Here is a 21116-nt window from a genome sequence, read left to right as displayed (position 1 = left end):
TATTCGGTGTGTAGCCTTCTAGACCAGTCTGTTGGAATGCATGTAGTGTTTCACTGACCACCGCCCAGACAACTGTTCACATTGGGCTATGTTTGTGAAGAAATAAGTCTAATATACAGTATCTCACAAAAGTGAGTTATTTTGAGGGGACAATACATTTACACTGTTATACAAGCTGTACAGTGACTACTTTACATTGTATCGAAGTGTAAATTCTTCAGTGTTGTGCCATGAATAGATTTAATAAAATATTTACAAAAATGTGAGTGGTGTACTCACTTTTGTGAGATACTGTAACTATGTTCTAGTTTGACATACTAGTATTGTCTGTGTCAGATTGCCTGATAGCTATTCTTTGTCTATATACTCATGCTTGTCGACCTTATTAAGCGCAATGCTATACCGAGATATTCTACCAAAGAAAGAAGAACCTTTATTATTTTGTTTTTATGACGTACAATGTTTCAATTGTTTCATCAACATGTTTGAAAGGAGCAGGCAGCGGTGAGACCTATGGCTCAAGGTGGACTCCACTCTACAGGGTAGACTGCAGACATTCAGGCTCCAACCCACTAGACAATCCTCCCACCTCTTAAGTCCTCGACTCTCTTTCCCACCTCCCTTAAGGCTTAGATATGGTTCCACGTCGACGCAACGCAATGGGGTTTATGGACCCATTACGTCCTTGCGGACCCTCCTTGGTTCCACCGCAAGGGCCCGACGTGTGCCCCCCAAAAATGTTAACCTCGTGTCGAGGTCGACGCAGCGAGCAGCAAGCGCTGTGATCCGTCCGCTAACGTAAAGCCGACGCAGAACCAGAACAGGTTCAAGACTGCGTCGATGCGTCCGCCTCACCCCGGTGCGTGTGTTTGGCTCCCTCTCTCTGCACAGTGATCCACGACGTGGACGACGTGAGTCTGGACGGACATTACCGCAGCTTTGCCAGCCTGATGGAGCGGCGCCTGGCCGAGCTGTTCGTGGCCGCCGGCCAGCAGGGGCCCCGCTTCCGGAGGGCCACCACCGTGGGCAGCTACACCATTCAGGTGGATATATCAATATATATAGGGATATGTGTAGCTTGCGTAAAAAATGAGAAGTGCATTTTTCAATGCAGGCTCTTAACATAAACGTAATGGACAGTTTACAGTGTACTATAAACTGTTTATTAGGACTCATGGTCGAAAGCAACCCTACAGTTTTACTTGTTGGTTGTGTTTTTTCATTCAGTGTGCAGCCAGACCAGGATAATTGCAGCGATTTGCACTTCATCGTCTGCTAATTGCTAAGCGAAACAAAACGAAATGCCTCAAACAACGCAGTAGCCGGTGCTCCTCGAAGCGCTGTCTGTGCGTTTTCGCTAATGAAATGGCAAAGCCGGCTGTCTTTTCATTTGAAAACCGTCAAACCTAAGACGTTAAGCACTTGCATCGAAGGAAGCTAAGTACTACCCCGGCTAGTGGAGTACTCCATTTAGTTTGAGTGTGTGAAGTGTTTAATTCGAAATAAATGAAAAAACATGCTTTTTTCGGTGAAGGCTTCAATTTCGGTGGACGCTTTGATTTCTGTAAGCGCCCTCAGAATACAGTGAGTGCACGGGCGGCCCCTGATGGGAATCCAACCCCAAACCCGGGAAGTAAACATTGCTAATATGCAAGTCAAACATAAGTCACGTTTTAAAATAAATAAAAAACATGTTTATATACGTCTCATCAGATGGTGAGCATCCGCAGGCTGGCGGGGTCGAGGAGCCCGGCCGAGATGACCTACTACGCCCAGCACAACGGCGTTCCGCTGCCGGGGGCGTCGGCGGCCAAGGTGCTGAACACGGTGGACTCCCAGACCGTGGCTCTCACCCTGGGCTACTTCGTCCAGCTGCAGGCTGAACGTAAGCACTAAAGCACAGCTAAGCCCTACAGCCCCCCCCCCAGTGTTTCCACCACTGGAACCAACCTGACAGAGAGCAGACAGTAGGTGTGACGGAAGGGCGGAGAGGTAAAGACCAACGGGACGGAAGGGAGAAGGGAATCGGAGACTAACGCTTCGGACTGTCACCCATCGTGGGGAGAGAGAGAGAGAGAGAGAGAGAGAGAGGGAGAGTACAGATGGTGCACAGTGGGTGGGAGGATAAAGATGAAAAGGTGCGGCAGATTGTCTTCCTTTTTTTCCTAATCTCTGTGCGATGCTCCGGGCACAGCGTTTGTTTGTTTGTTTGTTTGAGCTTCAATTCTTTTTAGTGCCCAGAAAAGAGAGCGAGGGAGTGAGAAACTGGGAGCAAGAGAGTGGATGAGAGAATCCGAGAGAGGGACACAGAGTAAAGCTGGTCAAGCAAGAGGAAAGGGAAGTGGGTGCTGCAGTATGCTATGGAGTATGTATATTTACCTTCACCTACAGCAGCGGCATCAGGCTCGCTGTTTGTATGATTATTTTGCCGGAGTGGGAAGAGTTTGAAGTGCTCTTGGTGGTTTGCGAAAGCTATTTAAGGTTTCCATTGTACTCATAAATAATGTTTTGAAACTGTCCAACAGTTTGATTCTGCTGCAATGTTTACTTATAGATGCATGGAAAATCGACATGAGAACACTCGATAAATAAAGTATTTATGATCTTGACTTTTTTTTCAGCGGTGGTCAAGAATCCACCGAACAACCTTTGGATCCTTGCGGCGGTGCTGGCCCCCATTGCTGTGGTAACGCTCATCATCATCATCATCACAGCTGTGCTGTGCAGGAAGAACAAAAATGACTTTAAAGCCGATTCCATTGGCAACCTCAACCCTCGAGCCAAGGTATGCATGCATTTATGTGTGTGTGTATGTGTGTCTGCACGTGTCTGCGTGTCTTTGCGTGTGTGCACCTGACTGTAGGAAGATTTATGGATTGGTTGAATGTCCAAACTATTATTTCAGCTTGTTATGCTTTGTCTGCAAGATATTGAATAACAATATATAACAATCTTATCATCTGACTCAATGGAATAGGGAGATGATTCTTACTCAGATGTTGTGTTTCCAGATGGCATATCGAAGGGATGCGGGCTACTTCCACCAGGTAGCTACATTTTTCTATCTACCATTTACTTTAAATTTCTTTAATAATTGATTTATTTTGTATTAAGTGTTTTTTTTACTTTTCTTAATATTAAAAATGTTTTTGTTACTATGATTTAGTTTCAATTTCTCTGATAATAACAACTATTTGTGATGATTTATGAACCCCACTGCTTCTATTATTGACTGTAAGTCGACTTGGCCTTCTATCATTATAGATAGCTCTGAGTCATAAGGTCACACTAATCCGTCCATACCCCCATACAGGCTGTAAAACCCTTCACCGCACTGACACAAACCCAAGCTATGGCACTTGATGGAATACTTCTGCTGGTGTTCCCAGGTGCTGCAATGCAAATCTATAATGTGTTCCTCACGCTAAGCTCTCCCCTCAGTTCAATAGACCAGGCATCGACCATACACACACACACACACGCCGGTATCTGAGGCTGTGTGAGTATGCCCTACCCACGGCCACCGGCTTTAACTGTTTCCTGCGAATAAGATGACAAGAGAAGGATTCTATTTACCTTGTTATCTCCCGTCAAACGTGTGCGTGGGCAATGTGATCGCACCTGTGTTTTGTATATGCGCGTGCAAAGCCCTGTGCTAGTTGTTAAGTGGATAGTAACAAGGCGATGAGGGGGATAAACTAGGCAGGCTGGATGAATCTTTGGAAAGTCCATCTGGCATGGTGTCCTTAGAACCCTGCAGCACAGATACATGGATCACCGTACGCTAAGATGGCAATAAGATGCCTGGAGGTTTGTAAATTTGCAAAGCCCATTGCTTTATGCAATAGAGTTTTACCAATAGATGGCTGGTGGTTGCACTTCTTCCTTCTAAAATGGCACATTTTAATAAGCGATGCTTTACCGAGGGTTGATTTGCTGCCAAGGGAACGGAAACGGGTGCAGTCTCGGCTCTCCAAGTCAAGTTGATTTCATTTATACAGCCGGTCTCAAAGGGCTTCCCAGGCCTCGTTTTATGGCACAAGGGGGATCTGGATCAGCTTTTATTTGGTTGAATTGAACATGAAAGCCATATCTGATGTCACTATTCAGCATGTTAATACAGAGCATAATTACCACCACATAATTAATTGCCACCTCCAAAAATATGAACATTTTCATGCTTCATTTTGCGGCTTTGCAAATGTAATGCTCCTGACAATATCACCGCCTGGGCCTACTCCGAATGCTATTCGTTATCAACCAAAAATCTGTTTTATTTGTGAACCATAATATTAAACCTCAAAAAAGATGTATTTCTTTTCAGTGCTGTACAATATACATCTATGTCTTTTTCCATGGACCTAACTGCAAAATCAAAGATGTAATGTCCTGGCCTGCTCGCAGCCTGCTTTTAGACCATCTCTGGAGGATATCAACTGTGTAAACCAGCCGGGACCTTTAGAACTTGAAGAATATATCACTGAGCGCACCTTGCTAGCATGCCTGTGTGTGGCTCTGTGTGTGGTTGTGTGTTTGTGTGTGTGTGTGTGTGTGTGTATGTGTGTGTGCGTGTGTGTCGGTGTGTTTTAAAAAGAGACAGAGGGGTAGGGAGTGTAGGCACTTGTGGGTAGTACGACATATTGATTTTACTGGTGCTTGGGTACAGTAAGGCAATGGTGTGTGACTGACAATTTATGACAGCACTACTGAATCTTTTACAAGTGTGTGGCAGAGATGTGGCGGTGGGTTTGTGTGCTTGTGTGTGTGTGTGTGTGTGTGTGTGCTTGCGTGCGCATATCCGTCCGTGTACCTATTTGAAATCTGTATGGCCCTTTTTTATTTGCACAGACAATTCAGAGTGAAGTAAGACAAGGGAATCCCACTGCGAGTCGTGACCCAGCTCCCCTCCCCCCAACCCTAACCCCCCCCCCCCCCCTTCCCCCCATCCTTTGTAATGTCTAACTTCATCACGGCGCCTCTCTGAATCTGGTCACGTCACTGCCCACAGTGACTCATTTATTCGACATGAATTGGGAGGGAGGATGAAAAGAGCTTCGATTAAAGCCATGCTTATCTCTCTCAAGGCCCCTTCCCTCGTCTCCTAGCCTTGCGCCCTACATCCTGCTGCAGTCCTTCCCTTTCAAATTCTTCATGTTTATAAAGAAGCCATTCCACATTCCAAGTCCGGATGCATCTTCGCATGTCGGGGTTTGTGTATGAGTGTTGTCTTCAGAATCTGACTTTAATTAATATCCAAAGGTCTGGAAATTAATCTAAAGTCTGATGGCAGATTACCTCAAATCTGGGTGAAACGGGGCGTTTCACTTCTTTCGACTCATACTTGTTCTGACCAGTCATTTGGCTGGAGTGGTGGATCTGTTATATTACTAAACATCAACCCCTTAAAGCCGAAACGTGTCCGATTGAGTCGCTCCCATTGGTAGGCGGGAGTCTTTAAAGAATTCAGAAATCTCAACAACATTGTTCTCTCCAACCTAACTGGCAACTGTGCAACTGTTGGACATGAACAAAGCGTAGCTCCGCTGGCTGGGTGCCATGAGTGGGTGGGGTGTCGATTGTAGGATTATTGTTCACAAAGAGAGAGGTACGTGCTGGCCGGCAATGAAACCAGCATCGATCAGATTTGCGATAAGATACATCCGGCTCATTTGATGCTATAGCTAGTTAATACCACCTCCCCCATCTTTCTCCCCTACCCCACCCCCTCTACCGACGTCCCAACCCGCCCAGCCGGTGCAGGGATTCGACTACGCCAAGCAGCACCTGGGGCGACAGGGCGGGGACGAGGAGATCCAGCCTGTGACCCAGGACACCCTGATGATGGCTCTGCCCCACCGGGACGGACCCCTGTCCCTGGAGAAGCCCCCGCGGCAGGACAGCATGGCCAGCAGCAAGAAGAACCACCACCACGCTGGCACGGACACGGGCAAACGGTGAGCACACGTACCCCGGTCACCTGCTACGGCTCTGGCTGGCCCAGCGCCTGGCCTGGAGAGGTTTGGTGTTATAATTGCCGTGTTTGTATCCTGGCCAATATTTTGTTTCAGTTTTGTTCCATGCTACACATTACACATTACACGTTTTTGTTTGTTGTCATTGGGCCATCATTTATTCCATAGTGAAACAAGACATTGTGCAGAGGTCAACCCGCAGCTTATATATGTATAGAATGCGACACCATGCGCGTGTGTGTGTTTGGGCCTGTGCATGTGTGTGTGTGTGTGTGTTTGTGTGTGTGTCCGTGTGTTTGTGTGCATTTTTCTCCAATGACCTTTTGAATCTGTCTCTTGTCACAGTGAAGCTATCACCAGCCTCCTGATTAAAAGAAAGTCGTTAGCGGGTGTCCATGCAGGTTTGGGGGGCAGATCACGCCGTCCCTCTTATGAGCGAGAGCTGTAGACCTGCCTCATGTATTAATGGCAGTGTAAGCATGGCTTAGCTAAAGCAGTTTACAGCACACAATTAGTCTTCACAGACATTGATGTTGCCATCTTATTATACGATGAAGATCAATGTGGTGTGAAAGCAAATCCCTACGATTCCAGGAATGTGAAAGCCCTTTTTTCTAGAGCTCTGTATTATGGTGTGATATGATTTTTATTGTTCTTTTTTATGATAATAATTATCATTAATACAATTATCCTCGTTGGTGTTATCGTCATTGCGGAGCAGGTGTGTGTGGTGCTGCTTGTGGAGACGTCGTGTAATGACATAACCGGAGTCTGTGGGCGCCAAAGCTTGTTTTCTCCTCCCAGCTCACAGCCTCCTCTGTTGCTATGGTTACTTGCGCTAGGATGCCGACGGAGGACGGTTCCGTCATTGGCAACGAATCAGAGAAGCGGAATTCGAGCAGGGGCTTGACGGTGCAGAAAGTCTCGGCGCAGCACAAAGTGACAAAGGAGGAGCGGCGCAGAAAGGACGGTGAGAGGCACCGGGACGCCGGCACACACATAATGCCTACCCACAATCCCCTCTGGCTCCGTGGACACCCTCACGTACGCTCGGAGTTCAGAAAGCATGTTTTTTTAAACATGTCTCTGGTCAACTACGTTGAACACACACACACACACACACACACACACAGACACACACACAAACACACACACACACACACCGTTGAAATCACGTCCAATGCAACCTTCTTAATACTTAATAAAATGGTATCCATCGGCAGTGAGCAGAGTTGGACCTAATGATGCATGAGGTAGACATTGTATGCCGATAGCACACTTCAATGCAGTGAATGGCAGAAATTGATCCATAAATTGACCCCCAGTCAGTTCATTGTACACAGTATTTAGAAGTCATCGCCTAGGGGGAGAAAGTCTCGGAACAAAGGACTAACAGATGTTAACCAATCACAGACCGGCGCGACGAGAACCCTGATTAATCCTCTGCTCTATTATTCCCTCTGTTATTTATGAGCCACATCCTTTCATTTATAACGGCGCTGTCCTTAATAAAACGATTTAATATAAATTCCATTAGTTAAATCCATACATGATTCAGCCCGACTCTAAAACGGTATTGATTGTGTGTATTTTAGTGACTTTAATAATGCATGGGGGGATGAGCCGAGGCAGGCTGGCTGCGGCTCGTGTCGTAACGCGTCGCTGAGGTAATGGAGGTGAGAAGACAGATGGGCTCATCGCTGGCAGACATGAGTGGCCCGAGCATCTGGGGTCAGGGATGTGTGTGTGATTTATCACCCGCGGTGCGCCTCCTCTTCCAGTGACAGAAGAACACCGCCGTCTGTGGGGATCTCGCGTCAACGCCGTGCCGGAATCCGTTTACCTTCGAACAGTGGTGCATGAAATGCAGAACGACGAGATAGATGTATGATACGGAAACGGTTTCTGAAGATGATTCTATTACCTTGTTTATTCGTTTATTTAACAGGGACTGTGCACAACACAGTAGTGTGGGCCAGAGCTTGCAAGATAGCTAACTTGTATCTGTGGTTTCCTCAGCAGGAAAATACTTGTGCACTGTACACCTGAACAGGGTAGGGTGTACAGTGTATGATGAGAGTATATGAACGGCTGTCACTGGCTTGAGAGAGCAGAGGTTCTCCCCCAACCGTTTGTATACTACAGAACGATCCATTAAAACAAATAAAAGACAGAACCAATGGCTGAGGAGTCCATGATGGTTATGATAAGACGCGTGCTTAGGCGTACAGCGCATTAACTACAGTATGTGTGTGTGTGTGTGTGTGTGTGTTTAGATCCATATGACAGCTCATCAGGCTCCCTGCAGCTCATCTCCATTAAGCCTACAGCTGCCCTGGCTTCCTACTCACAGCCAGCCTCCTCCGACCGCAGCCAGGAGTCAGCCATTGTCAACGGAGAGGTGACCCACGCACACGCATGCGCACATACATGCAAACACAGACACAGACTCGGCACAAACATGCACACAGACACAGACAAACACACACACAGACACAGACACAGGCACATACATGCGCACAGACACAGACACAGGCACAGGCACAAACATGCACACACATACACCCACACAAACAAACACACATAGCCACAAACATGCACACACAGAAACAGACACACACACACACACACACACAGGCACAAAAACATGCAAACACATACACCCACCCACACAAACACACACAGACACATAGGCGCAAAGATGCACACTCAGACACAAACACACAAACACAACACAAACATGCACAACACTGCAGACCTACTGACATATAGAAGAGCACACCCACACGTGTTCACATGCACATGCACATGTGCGTTGACCCAGCTACACACACACACATACGCACACACACGCACACATTGATATAAAGGCCCTTACACCTGCACACCTGAAAATGTGCTGACGTATAGGAAAACACGGATCTACACACACACACACACACACACACACACACACACACACACACACACACACTATTAATGCATGTTTACCATGTATAGGTAGCCTCGCTGTTTCCCTGAAGCAAACTCGATACTATAAGAAGAAATGGATTCAAAGTAATTTGTTCTGCAGCATTCGGCTAGCCCCTCCCCCTATCTCATCCATCCAGTGTACTGGATTTACTGCTCCCCCTGGCAAGGATTTGAACCTGGATGCACTTGGATGGTATTTTTAATGAATAACAACAGGATCACACGCCTCCATTTTATCACCGCCATGTTAAGAGAGGATGGGAAATGAAAGAAGACCATGTTAAGGTTTTGCTCCACATTAATTTGAGGAAGATGAGAATCACGATCATTTAAATCCTCTGATGGTATTTGGCAAGGCTTGCAGCACAGCAGAGAGAGGGGGCGTGGTCTGATTAGGCTATGATGTAATGAAGGCATGCTAACTTGATGTGAACTGTCTGCCTCTTAGTCCCTTCAGTGATCCCAATGGATGAATGCATTGAAGCGATTGAAATAATTATCAGAGAAGTCTTTCACTTCTAATAAAATCATCAGCTTTACAATGGATTTGATTGAAAACACCATTTTAAATCGGTTTGAATCAAATCAAGGAATTCTAAGTAAAACATTCTTCCTTTAGCGATATCCGTCGTTATTTTATTGATATTCCACCTCAACATGTCACTCCCAACGAACGATGTACTGTATGTCCTCACCTCCTTCTCTCCTCGCCTCCTCGTCTCCTCGCCTCCTCCTCCCCCCCGCTAGGTGAATCTGGCGCTGAAGCAGAAGTCGGACATCGAGCACTACCGTAACAAGCTGCGGCTGAAGGCCAAGAGGAAGGGCTACTACGACTTTGCCTCGGCCGACGCCGGCAGCGGCAGCAACGTCAGCCGCAAGGCCCCGGACCAGCGGCCCCGGGGTGGGGACACGGGACACGAGCGGACCCCCGGAGAACCGGGAAGACCGCCGGAGCCCGACGATGAGCGGGGAGACTCCACCTTCGTCAAGTCTCGCCGGAGGTGGGGGGGCATGGGGGTGACGGTGTGAGAGGGGGACCAAAGGGGAGGGAGCAATCTAATGCAGGTGGTGGCCGGCCCTGAAAATGTTTCCGACCCCAAACTTTAACTTGAGTGCATCTAATTTTACTCAGTTTGTTTTTAACCCGATCAATGTCTGTCTTTTGTGTCGATGTCCCCGTGATCGTAATCGCATCGCTCTACTCTAAGGGATTAGTAGTTGTTCGCTTGTGGCTATGAATCAATAGGGAGTCAGTTTGTATGTGGCAGAATGTCTATGAGACCTTATTCTTTTCAATGGTTTTCCAAAATGGATCATCATATATCTGTAGTTTATGTCATCGATCTCCTGCGACCCCATATGCAAATCACTTCACCCCAAATGGGCTCTTGACCCCAAGGTTGGGAACCAGTGTGCTAATGCTTGGACACTTTTGCCTTTTACGTTTTAAATTAAGTAAATTCATCTGTCTTTTAGCAGATTATGTTTTAATCCAAAGCGAAGGCTGATTTAGGACCCTCAAAACATACAGTCACTGTATGTTTGTAGCTGACCTTGTTTGAAAATAGGCAACAAATTGCAAGTGTGTAGAGGAATAAGATGGGAACTTTTTTTATGATATGGGATGTAAGTCGTGCAAGAGGTAGATATTATACTTCACATTTCACATCTTGCCAAGATGGAGAGAGTAATCAATTGGCTATGACTTGCAGCCGCTCCGCCATAGCATGGCTTGTTAAGTTGACTGCGTGTTTAATCATACATGCGGCTTCAGCACTGCTGGCGGCTGTCTGTGTGTGTGCCTGTGTGTGTGTGTTTGCATCTGTGCGTGTGTGAGAGAGTTTGTGTGTGGGAGCGTGTGTGTGTGCGTGTTTGAGAGTGTGGGCGCGTGTGTGTGTGTGGGAGTTTGGGAGCGTGTGTGTGTGTGTGTGTGAGTTGGTGTGTGCTTGTATGTGTGTGTTTGTGTGAGAGTGCAAGTGCGTGTGTGTGTTTGTGTGTGTGTATTATCGCTGTTTATAAAGTCAGTGTACTGATATTTTTCTTCCTACATAATCATTTTATCAGTGCTGTATGATGTGCTGTCCATCTTCTTTCACGATAATAATGAGACATAAGCTATATTAGGCTCAGGAGTACACTGGACCCAGCTCTGTTTTAGGCTGCAGAGGCAGCAATACATGGAGATTAAATAATTTATTCAGACCAAGGGGGTTACTACCCCTCTGATACACCGTGGCCTGTCTTTAAAGTCTAAAGCGATATCCTGCGATAAGCCTGTGTACAGAAAGGTTGGATGCGTTATTTCTGTTACCAAACCTGTATACAATCATGAACGTTTGAAATCTGAAGTGTAAGCAGCCCTTGAGAAGGGTTAAAGATACCCATCTTCTCCAGTTGATTGTAATGCAGCAGGTAATTATTTTTGCTACCTCAGCTGTTTCATGAATATTACATTCTCTTCAGGATGAACTTGAGGGGGGAACATTAATCTTGCGATGTTAATACTATGTTTGTCTTGGAGCACTTGGCAAAGCACTTAAAACAGATGATGTAAGATGTTCTCGCAAATATGGGAGTCGAACTTTACGTTTATAATCACACAGTCGTAAAATAAATAGATTTATGCAGGATGATAATTAACACAAACAACATTGATGATCACCAGATCTATTATTTGCTCTCAATCTTCTTGTTTGTACGCTCTCGTAAGCAGCACTGTATACCATTTGCTCGAACTCAAATGTTAATTATAGGAAATAAATGTTACATTAATTAAACAATTAATACAATAATCATAACGTTAATCAACCTTTTAAGTTCACACGTTATGTGTCCTCAAAGGACCACCACCCCGCCATCGTCTTAGAGAAGGCTGACGGCTCCAACCTGATTGCTACGAACGTTTTCAGTCATTACCCTCGCCCACACTACTTCAATACTAACTCCAAACGCTTGTGTTAACGGTCAGGCACTCCCAGGTGGGGCAGCCGGCCTACCGCAGCAGGCAGAGCATCAACAGCCCCAGCCCAGGGGGGACGGAGATAGACCTGCTGGTGATGAGGGAGAGACCCAGGAGAGGCATCCGCAACAGCGGCTATGATGTGAGTCCTTTCTTCCTGCTTCGTCTTCTTCTTCTTCTTCTTCTTCTTCTTCTTCTTCTTCTTCTTCTTCTTCTTCTTCTTCTTCTTCTTCTTCTTCTTCTTCTTCTTCTTCTTCTTCTTCTTCTTCTTCTTCTAGTTATTTTTCTTCTTCTTTTTTCATCATCTTCTTCTTTCTTCTTCTAGTCTTTCTTATGTTTCTTCTTATTCCTCTTCTTCTTCTTCTTCTTCTTCTTCTTCTTCTTCTTCTTCTTCTACTTCTTCTTCTTCATCTTCTTCTAGTTATTTTTCTTCTTCTTTTTTCATCATCTTATTCTTTCTTCTTCTTCTTCTTCTTCTTCTTCTTCTTCTTCTTCTTCCTCTTCTTCATCTTCTTCTTCTTCTTCTTCCTCTTCTTTGTCTTCTACTTCATTTTTAACTGGAACTCAATACTGGGAGGACTACGATAAGTGTCCCTATTGAGGCTCCCTCACTGTTATCCCCTTACCAGAAGAACTAAAGGGATGTTTCTCTGAAAATCCCGATTTTGTGCTTGTTGTGTAGTCTCACATGTAAAGACCGTGTCAGACTGTGGTAATAATTTTAGATGATGATGCTGATGATGAGGAGGAGGAGGATGATGATGATGATGATGATGATGAGGAGGAGGAGGAGGATGATGATGATGAGGCTGATGATGATGATGAAAATAAAGACAATGATACAGGTCTTCTCTGGCGTCTCGGGCAGTGCCCTGGGCAGCCATGCGTAGACGCCAAACCTGACTTCCCAGGTGTGACTTTAACAACCTCACTGCGTTCTTATGCACTCTGGCTCATTCATATTTAACAGTTTCGTTTTATAGGGTTATCGGGTATGATTTCAGGAAGCCAGACTGACGTGCTCTGCACTTTTCTCTCTCCATTATGATACAGTTGTGTGTGCGTGCGTGTGTGTGTGTGCGTTTGTGTGTGTGTGTGTGTGTGCGTGTTGCTGTGGTGGTGGTGGTTTCAAGGAAACGTTTGTTGCTAGACTTCTTGGTATAGCAAATGAACTCCCAGGAAGTCTTTTTCTTGGAAAGAGTCCAGGGATACCAATGCAAACCATTGGAACAGCAGCCACAGCACGCTCTCTGGTTCAAAATGGTTGACGTCTTGGGTTAATGATATCAATGTTCCTGTGTGCCCGGGTGTATGCAGTGTATTGGCTAGTGCACTTACCAAGAATCCATCCATGTAGTTCATTTTAGGAAAACATAGAAATTGTAGACAGAGACCATATATATCCCTTTGATTTATATAATCAAAATACTGAATCAATGGCAAACAAATACATTTACTTAAATTAATGTATTCCCCAAGTCATAGACAGACACTGATGTGATTGATCAGAGCTTCATTCTGCGTTCTTTGGATGATCACAGAGACAGATATGCCACCTGCTATACTAACCAACTGAAGCGCCTCATTTGACAGTAGTAGAAATGGATAGGTAAGTTATGCTTTATTAGTCACTCTAGTCCCGTCACCATACTCCAACTCTAGTGTTTCCCTTTTCTACCTACTCCACTGTAGATGCTGTCCTAATCTAAATATATAATGTTCCACTGCCACCTTACTCACAGTGTGTAGTGTAGGGTAGAACAACGGCTGCTGGGGGTGGGGCAGAACACCCCATGTGGTGGCGTCGGTAAGGGTAGGGAGATGTCCTCCATCTAAGATCGTCTGTGCTGCCAGGCTAATGTGGCGTCCCGGGACCGTGGTACAATGCAGTCAGCAGCCGCTCCGTGTCGATTCAAACCCATGTTTTCCCTCCGCCTCACGCCTGGCGTCGGGTGCAGCCGCCCCTCCATCTGTCGGCTCCACCCACCCCTTCTCGCGTTCTTACCCCGAGAACGCCGGGGCCCAGGCTGCACGTTGAAGTGAGGAGGTGGCTCCTCTTGTGCCGGTGACGTCTGCTCTGCAGGTCGTAGATCTGGGTCATCTTGTCATCACACGTGGCACCGTACGTACAGTAGAGTGAGCCGTGTCACAACGTCACAAAGTCAAAGTGACCTAGATTGGTAAACACACATCTGCTGAGATGTACAACACCTCTGGAACCATTTGGAACCACAGTTGGAACCATGATGCACTTGGTTCTCCCCCCGACTACCCCTTACCACGCTACTGCAACAATAATCTACCAGGCTGGTGCTCTGATTCCTGAAGATACTCTGCAGTCTGTGAAGACGCTTTTTAGGAAACTTTTTTTGTGTAGCGATAGCCTTTTTTTTTGTTGCAGTTAATCTAATATTGATGGTATGCTTTGATTCTTCTCATCCGCACGCGTACGTCGCTTGGTGTGTACGCGAAATGACTAAAGGTAAAATGTAAAACGCCCCATCCGTGATGATGGCTTCCACTTATCCAGGCTATTTTGTGCATTTTGTTATGCCATACGGCAAGTCTGACCACAAGTGTAGGTAAGATAGATAAGATGAGGGGGGGGGGGGGGGAAATAAACGTCTGTAGACCGATGGCAATCTGCTGCAGTGCTTAATTACTTGTCAGTAATTTGCAGGGTTGTTTATCGCTGCAGTTAATGCAGGAGAAAGGGCTGGGGTGGAGAAGGGGGGAGACAGGGGAGAGTGAGCCAATGAATAAAGCACACCCTACTGTCCCACAGTTGTGCTGCAGCGCCCAGGGGGGGGGGGGGGGGTGGTGAAACACGGGCATAACAGAACCACCAATGGATCTGCAGTAGCAGTTGAGCTGACATATCTAAAGCACGGCAGCAGAAGCAGCAGCAGGAACGTAGCATAAGAACAGTAGCATAAAATACACTGTTTCTGGCTCTCTCAGCACTTGTGTCAACCTGCGCGAGGAAGAGTTGTGGCTCTGTTAGTGCCTGTGTGTGTGTGTGTGTGCGTGTGTGTGTGTGCATGTGCATGTAGGTGCATGTATGTGTGTATGCGTCTGTGTATGTGTTGTGTGTGTGCATGTATGTGTGCATGCATGCGCATGTGTGTGCGTGTATACGTGTGTGTGTGTGCGTCTGTGTGTGCATATATGTGTGCATGCATGAGTGTGTGTGCGTGCGTGTGTATGTGTCTCTATTAGTATGTGTGTGTGCTGTGTGCTTTGTGTGTCTGCGTGTGCATGCATGCGTGCGTGCGTGTGTGTGTGCGTGTGTGTGTATGTGTCTGTGTCTGTGTGTGTGTGTCTGTGTGTCTATGTGTGTGTGTGTGTGTGTGTATATGTGTGTGTGTGTGTGTGTGTGTGTGTGTGTCTATGTGTGTGTGTGTGTGTCTGTGTGTCTATGTGTGTGTGTGTTTGTGTGTGTGTGTGTATGTGTTCCTTAAGAAAGAGTGGTGGGGTGGTCAGGCCAGGAGCCAGGAGGAGTAAGGGGACAGTGATTTTACTCTCTGTCCCCTTGGACCCGGCTGAATCTGTGATATCATACCCCCTCCCCCCCGGTGTATTAGTACTCTCTCGCTGTGTATTGCTACCGGATCTCGCCATGTATGACGATCTTCACTGGGAGTCTTGAGCGCATTCTGGCTCGGTGCCAACTTTATTTGGAAAGCAGATTCAGAAAGACATTTTCATGGTGTTTTGCCAGCGATCAGCGACTTTCACTTTGAAGATGCCTGTTACCGTGTCAAATGATCAAAGTGTGAAAAGATTTTTGCACAGTTATTTAAAGGCTTGTGTGTGTGTGTTTTTGTGTTTGTGTGGGTGTATGATTTCTGATTGTGTGCATATGTGTGTGTCTATGTGCGTATGTCTATGTGCAAACATTCATGTGTGTGCATGAATGTATGTCTGTGTATGTGTGGGTGAATGCATGTGTGTGTGTGTGCATGTGAATGCGTGCATGTGTGTGTGTTTGCACGTGAATGCATGCGTGTGTGCATTTATATGTGTGTGCATGAATACATGTGTGTGTGTTTGTGTCTGCATGTCTGTGTGTGTGTTTGTGAATGTTTTTGCATTTCTTTATGAATGTGTGTGTGTGTGTGTGTGCATGTGAATGCATGTGTGTGTGTGCGTCCATGTGAATGCTTGTGTATTTGTGTGTGTGTGTGTGTGTGTGTGTGTGTGTGTGTGTGTGTCTGCGTGTGTGTGTGTGTGTGTGTCTGCGTGTGCAGACCGAGCCGGAGCTGATCGAGGAGACCAACGTGGACCGGCTGATCGGCCAGCGGGGCTACCTGTACGGCCGCGGGGTCAAAGGTCACTCGGAGACCTCCACCCTCAGCTCGCAGCCCTCCATCGACGAGGTGCGCCAGCAGATGCACCTGCTGCTGGAGGAGGCCTTCAGCCTGGCCTCCGGCGGCGGCGGCGGCGGCCACTCCACGTCGGGGCGCCCCTCCCACCACCGCCACCCCAACCCCGGGCACTACGGGCCCGCCCCCCCCGGCGCTGCCCTACTCCGACGTCATCACCAGCGCCCCGGGCACGGTGGGCTACGGGCGGGGGGGCCTGCAGTGGGCGCCGTCATACGGAGCCGACCCGTACCAGTGCAGCATCCCCAAACCAGTGAGTCGCCCGGGAGAGGGAGCTCGTTATAAAACAGACGCCAGCTTGGATTAGCAGGAAGGACGCTCGTTCACCAGCCACCAGACTTCCCCCCCCCCCCCCCCCCCCCCCCCCCCCCACTGCCTGCAGTAGACTCCCGTCGTCTCCTTTGTTCTGTTTTGTGCTTTATTTATTTATTTATTTACTTTACTGGAGATCCGTCCCAATGAAAGGCCCGTTATGCGTTTGATTTATTATTAAATACTTTTTCGCGGGCTTCTTTTGTGCCTTTTATGGGACAGAAAAGCAGGGTCAGGGGAAGAGAGGTAATGAAGTGTAGCAGCTACTGCGCCTCAATGTCCGCAGTCTAGCAGGAGGCATCCCTGAGCGAGAATCCTAACCCCCTTACCTGCATTTTGTGCTCATGACCTGAATGTAAACTCTGACGATGAAAGTGTCGGCCAAATGAGTGCATAGGCTGACCTTTATCTTCTTCTGTTGAAAAGGCCTTTCGCTTCACCCAGCTCCCTGACATGGCCCTGGACTCTCCTCCTCCGTCACAACTGCCCCCCCGCCCTGGGACCCCTCCCTGGACGTCCCTAAGGCGGTATGGCCTGCGCAACACTCACACGTGCGTACAGACTCATACATACATAGATGCGCGCACACACACACACGTACACACATACACACACGCATCCAAATTGACATCAAGGGGCTGTGGAGCCATGAGAAAACACATTGTGGCTAGCATCTCTTAAGCTCCTGTTTAAATTAGGATGTTGAGCCTGCATATTGAAAAGCACTAAGAACATGGATGAGACGCATTCCTTGTTCTAGCGTGGAATGTCTGCGCCCCCTACTGGCCAAGAGCTGTTGTTGCGTCGTCTCCTCACACGAGCGTCTCTCTTGCATCTCTACCTGCCTCAGCTCTTCCTCGGATTTGAGACCTAAGGGCCGGAGCCCAGTGGCCTCAGCAGCTGATATGCGGCTGGACACCCAACCGTATCATCCACCAGTGACCACCAACACCACCACCACCCCCACCCCTGCTCTACCATCCTCCAACCCTCCAGAGCGCCCCAACTACTCAGGTACGCCTGGCTGTGTGTGTGTGTGTGTGTGTCAGGGTTTGTGTGTGTGTGTGTGTGTGCGATGTGCGATAATCACAATGTGAATCATAGTGTAACAGTGATGTTCTCTCGAAACAGGAAATCCAATAACAGCCGTCTATGCCATCCCAGCCAGCAGGACCGGATATTCAGAATACATGGCCTCCACACCCCCAACCTCCTACCACAGTCCCTCCTGGATGTCCTACCCCCCGGAGCCTGAGGACGTCCCCCCACAGTGGGGAGAGTCTGTAAGGCAGCCCTACCACCCTGGAGCCACTCTCTGTAGGAGACCCCCAGAACCTGTTTCTGGGCATAGGCACCCACAGATGCTTGTTTCTATTCCACAGATAACTTTGTGATTTTCTTTAGATACGTGTTGCTGTACATTAAAGCTAGGGTAGGCAGTTTCATTAAGAAGCGTTTTTTTGTCATATATGTCCATATACTCTTTGCATCCTGATTCCTTATAGCAATCAACAAATCCAATGTAAATGCCTGTATCTGGGGCTTTCGCAAGCCTGTAATAAGCCTGGCCAATCATTTCATACGGGCCGAATGAAATTATTGAATGCCCTTAGTGTCTGTCTGCCTAACAATACAGTGACCTGCGTGCACTCTGTCCCGGAGCCCTCCACAAAGCTAGGCCGACCTATCGCTAAAGCTAGCTATAAAGTCATGTGTTTTGGGGGATTGGCTTTGGAGGGAGTCCTGAATGGAGAGTGGGATTTTTTTGTCGTACCGCAGCTTTAAAGCCGTGGTATGTTGGGTTTTGCCAGTGCCAGAAGCACAGTTTATTTTAAATTCAGAAAAGGCCTTTCCCATTTGTTTCTCCGTAATCCCTTCATTCGTTAATGGTACTAAATCCACAATTGCAGTGATTAGCTTGCTTTTAGTTTAGATTAGATAACCTTATTGATTCCCCAGGCGGAAATTAAATTTCCTACCACACAACAGAGAAACAAACAGACAGATGTGCATGTCTGCATGTGCATGAATGTATGTGTGTGTGTGTGTGACCACATGTGTGTGTGTTTGTGTGTGTGTGCGTGTGAATGCATGTGTGTGTTTGTATGTGTGTGTGTGTGTGTGTGTGAATGCATGTGCGTGTTTGTATGTGTGTGTGTGTGTGTGTGTGCGTGTGAATGCATGTGCGTGTGTGTATGTGTTTGTGTGTGCTTGTGCTTGAATGCATGTGTGTGTGTGTGGGTGTGTGTGTGAATGCATTGGCCAGTGTGTGTGTGCGTGTGAAGGCATGTGCGTGTTTGTATGTTTGTGTGTGTGTGTGAATGCATGTGTGCGTGTTTGTGTGTGTGCGTGTGAATGCATGTGTGTATTTGTATGTGTGTGTGTGTGTGCGTGTGAATGCATGTGTGTGTGTGTGTGTGTGTGTGCGTGTGAATGCATGTGCGTGTGTGTATGTGTTTGTGTGTAGCCACATAACAACACATTGAAACAGTACAGTGGGTTACAGCAAATCATTAAACACCTGGATAGCAGCGAGTACTAAAGACATCCGCAACCTCCACAGCCTCCGCAGTGTCCTTTGTTTGTGCGTTAACTATATATATATATATATATATATATATATATACACTCAGTTTAAAGCAGATGTTCCCATTACCAATGCCTTGGCTGTTCTGTTGCAGGTGCCCTTGCCGGGGTATGTGGAGTCGTTCCCCCTCCCCCGCTACCCGCAGTCCAGTCCCCCACTGCTCCCGCTGCCCTACATCCAGGCCCTGGAGCTGCTCCCCGATACCCCCAGCCCGGCAGCCAAGCAGAGCTCTCCCCTCGCGGTGAAGAACATGGACAGCCTGCCCCTCACCAGCCTCTCCACTTCAGCACTGGTGCAGGCCATTCGCCTCGAAGTGGCAAAGCTGGCGAAAAAGCAGAGCGATATGTTCGAGTTCCAGGTGTAATACCGCCCCCTATTGACCGGGAGGTGGGTTGCAATGGAAAGGCTCTCACAGTAGCAGACGAAAGGTGGATCTCCACTCAACAAACTGTTTTTTTTTTATATTTGTATTATAAACTTACCAACGTTCTTCTTTCCCAAACTTCAGCTTTATTTTAAAGGCATAGTAGAATGATGATTTACTGAATTCATTGTCAATGATCTTCTGACAATGATGTCGACCCTCTTTGTTTGGATATGTCAATATATTTCCAATTGATAAAAATTATATTATATAATATATATAGCAAGGATAATATATATATAATAATATATAAAATAACAAAGATGTTTTTATCAATGATTATTCCTGTCCTTAAATGCACATGTATGAGATAGCAATGGTTTTATTATCTGTACTACTGAGAGGACCAAATTGTTCTTAACACAATGTGACACAAAATCCAATGGGAGTGCTATATTACTTTTATAAGCCCCTGTTTTTGAGTGGCACAACTATTTCTTAACTCATCCATGACATAAGACCAACTGCTAAACGTGGATGACATGACTCAATGAGCAATCTAGGAAACTTCTAACCCTCTATTCTTTAACAGGCAGTAGACAAATTAGTAGAATTATCCCCCCAAATAATAACTCAGACTGAGTCAAATCAGCACATCATTTCTTATTACTTTTCAAACAAAATATAGACCTATATTACCATCACAGATACGCCTTGTAGACACTGTAGAGTTGTGAACTTGACCCTGCAGTATGAGAACGGCTGTAGGCTTACTGGTCACATCCAGTCCGGTTCGGACCAGATTTCCAGATACAGTGTATGTGTGCAGCCTCTGAACCCGCTGTGGGAAACACGACATACTCGACGAATGTCTACTTGAAATTCCTACTGATTGTACTTCGACTTTATTTTCTAAGAGCTGTTTAAGACGCACTTTATTCTCTCTGTAGTCTCCATACTGACCACATGCTTTGTTGGTGCCGCCTTTTTTGCCTAAGTTGTTTTTTTTTCATGGTTCGATTTTCTTATTATATATACAATATATATCTGCCTTTAGGTGTTACTCACTAGTTAATATTATTATATTTTTCGTGCTGTGAAAGGTTATACATTAAACTTGTTTAATAATGCAGCTGCTTGCTTAAAGGCTGACTGGATGGCTGACAGAAAATGTTGATCGTCTGACAACTTCATGCATTTACATCCGTACGAGGCGAGAGGTCTCTCCAATCCCATTCAGAAATGTGTGCCGATTATTACTGTAAAGACAATAGCGATTAACATTTTGAACCATAATAACGGAACAATCTCTTCGTATTTAACTGTTCAACCCTCTCTCTCTACTTCTTGGCCTAAAGAACTGTTCTGTTAACCCTTGCTTGTTCATTTGTACCATACCTGTAAATAGTTCCATCGCCCCCCAAAAGCGAGAGCTGTGTTGCCCAGGTGATTTTTCAGCTGTAGGCCTACCAACACGTACAGCAATCTCACCATGAACTGTGTAAAATAAAAACATTTTTACTCATGTAACGGAACACTTCTTCTGACATGCCCACATTTTATC

The 21116-nt window shown here is 46.5% G+C and overlaps 1 protein-coding gene across 1 annotated transcript in view; it reads left to right on the top strand.

The window, feature by feature from the left end:
* The window catches only part of LOC307075830 (UPF0606 protein KIAA1549L-like), a gene marked incomplete at both ends in the record, with an annotated part of 59593 nt that extends 40041 nt beyond the window's left edge, over positions 1-19552 (top strand). Inside the window, 15 exon segments of the mRNA XM_079736540.1 lie at positions 892-1043; positions 1714-1885; positions 2622-2785; positions 3012-3047; positions 5752-5954; positions 6815-6942; positions 8249-8373; positions 9693-9946; positions 11914-12046; positions 16155-16415; positions 16417-16542; positions 17028-17128; positions 17452-17615; positions 17733-17884; positions 19283-19552. Of these exon segments, the coding sequence (XP_079592666.1) occupies positions 892-1043; positions 1714-1885; positions 2622-2785; positions 3012-3047; positions 5752-5954; positions 6815-6942; positions 8249-8373; positions 9693-9946; positions 11914-12046; positions 16155-16415; positions 16417-16542; positions 17028-17128; positions 17452-17615; positions 17733-17884; positions 19283-19552 (2441 nt within the window).
* Positions 19553-21116: the final 1564 nt, after the last annotated feature.

This window comes from Pollachius pollachius (genome assembly GCF_949987615.1).
Source record: "Pollachius pollachius genome assembly, chromosome: 5".
In the NCBI taxonomy this organism is placed as follows: Eukaryota; Metazoa; Chordata; class Actinopteri; order Gadiformes; family Gadidae; genus Pollachius; species Pollachius pollachius.
The sequence above is the reverse complement of the archived record's forward strand: the minus strand, read 5'-3'. Positions and strand labels throughout refer to the sequence as shown.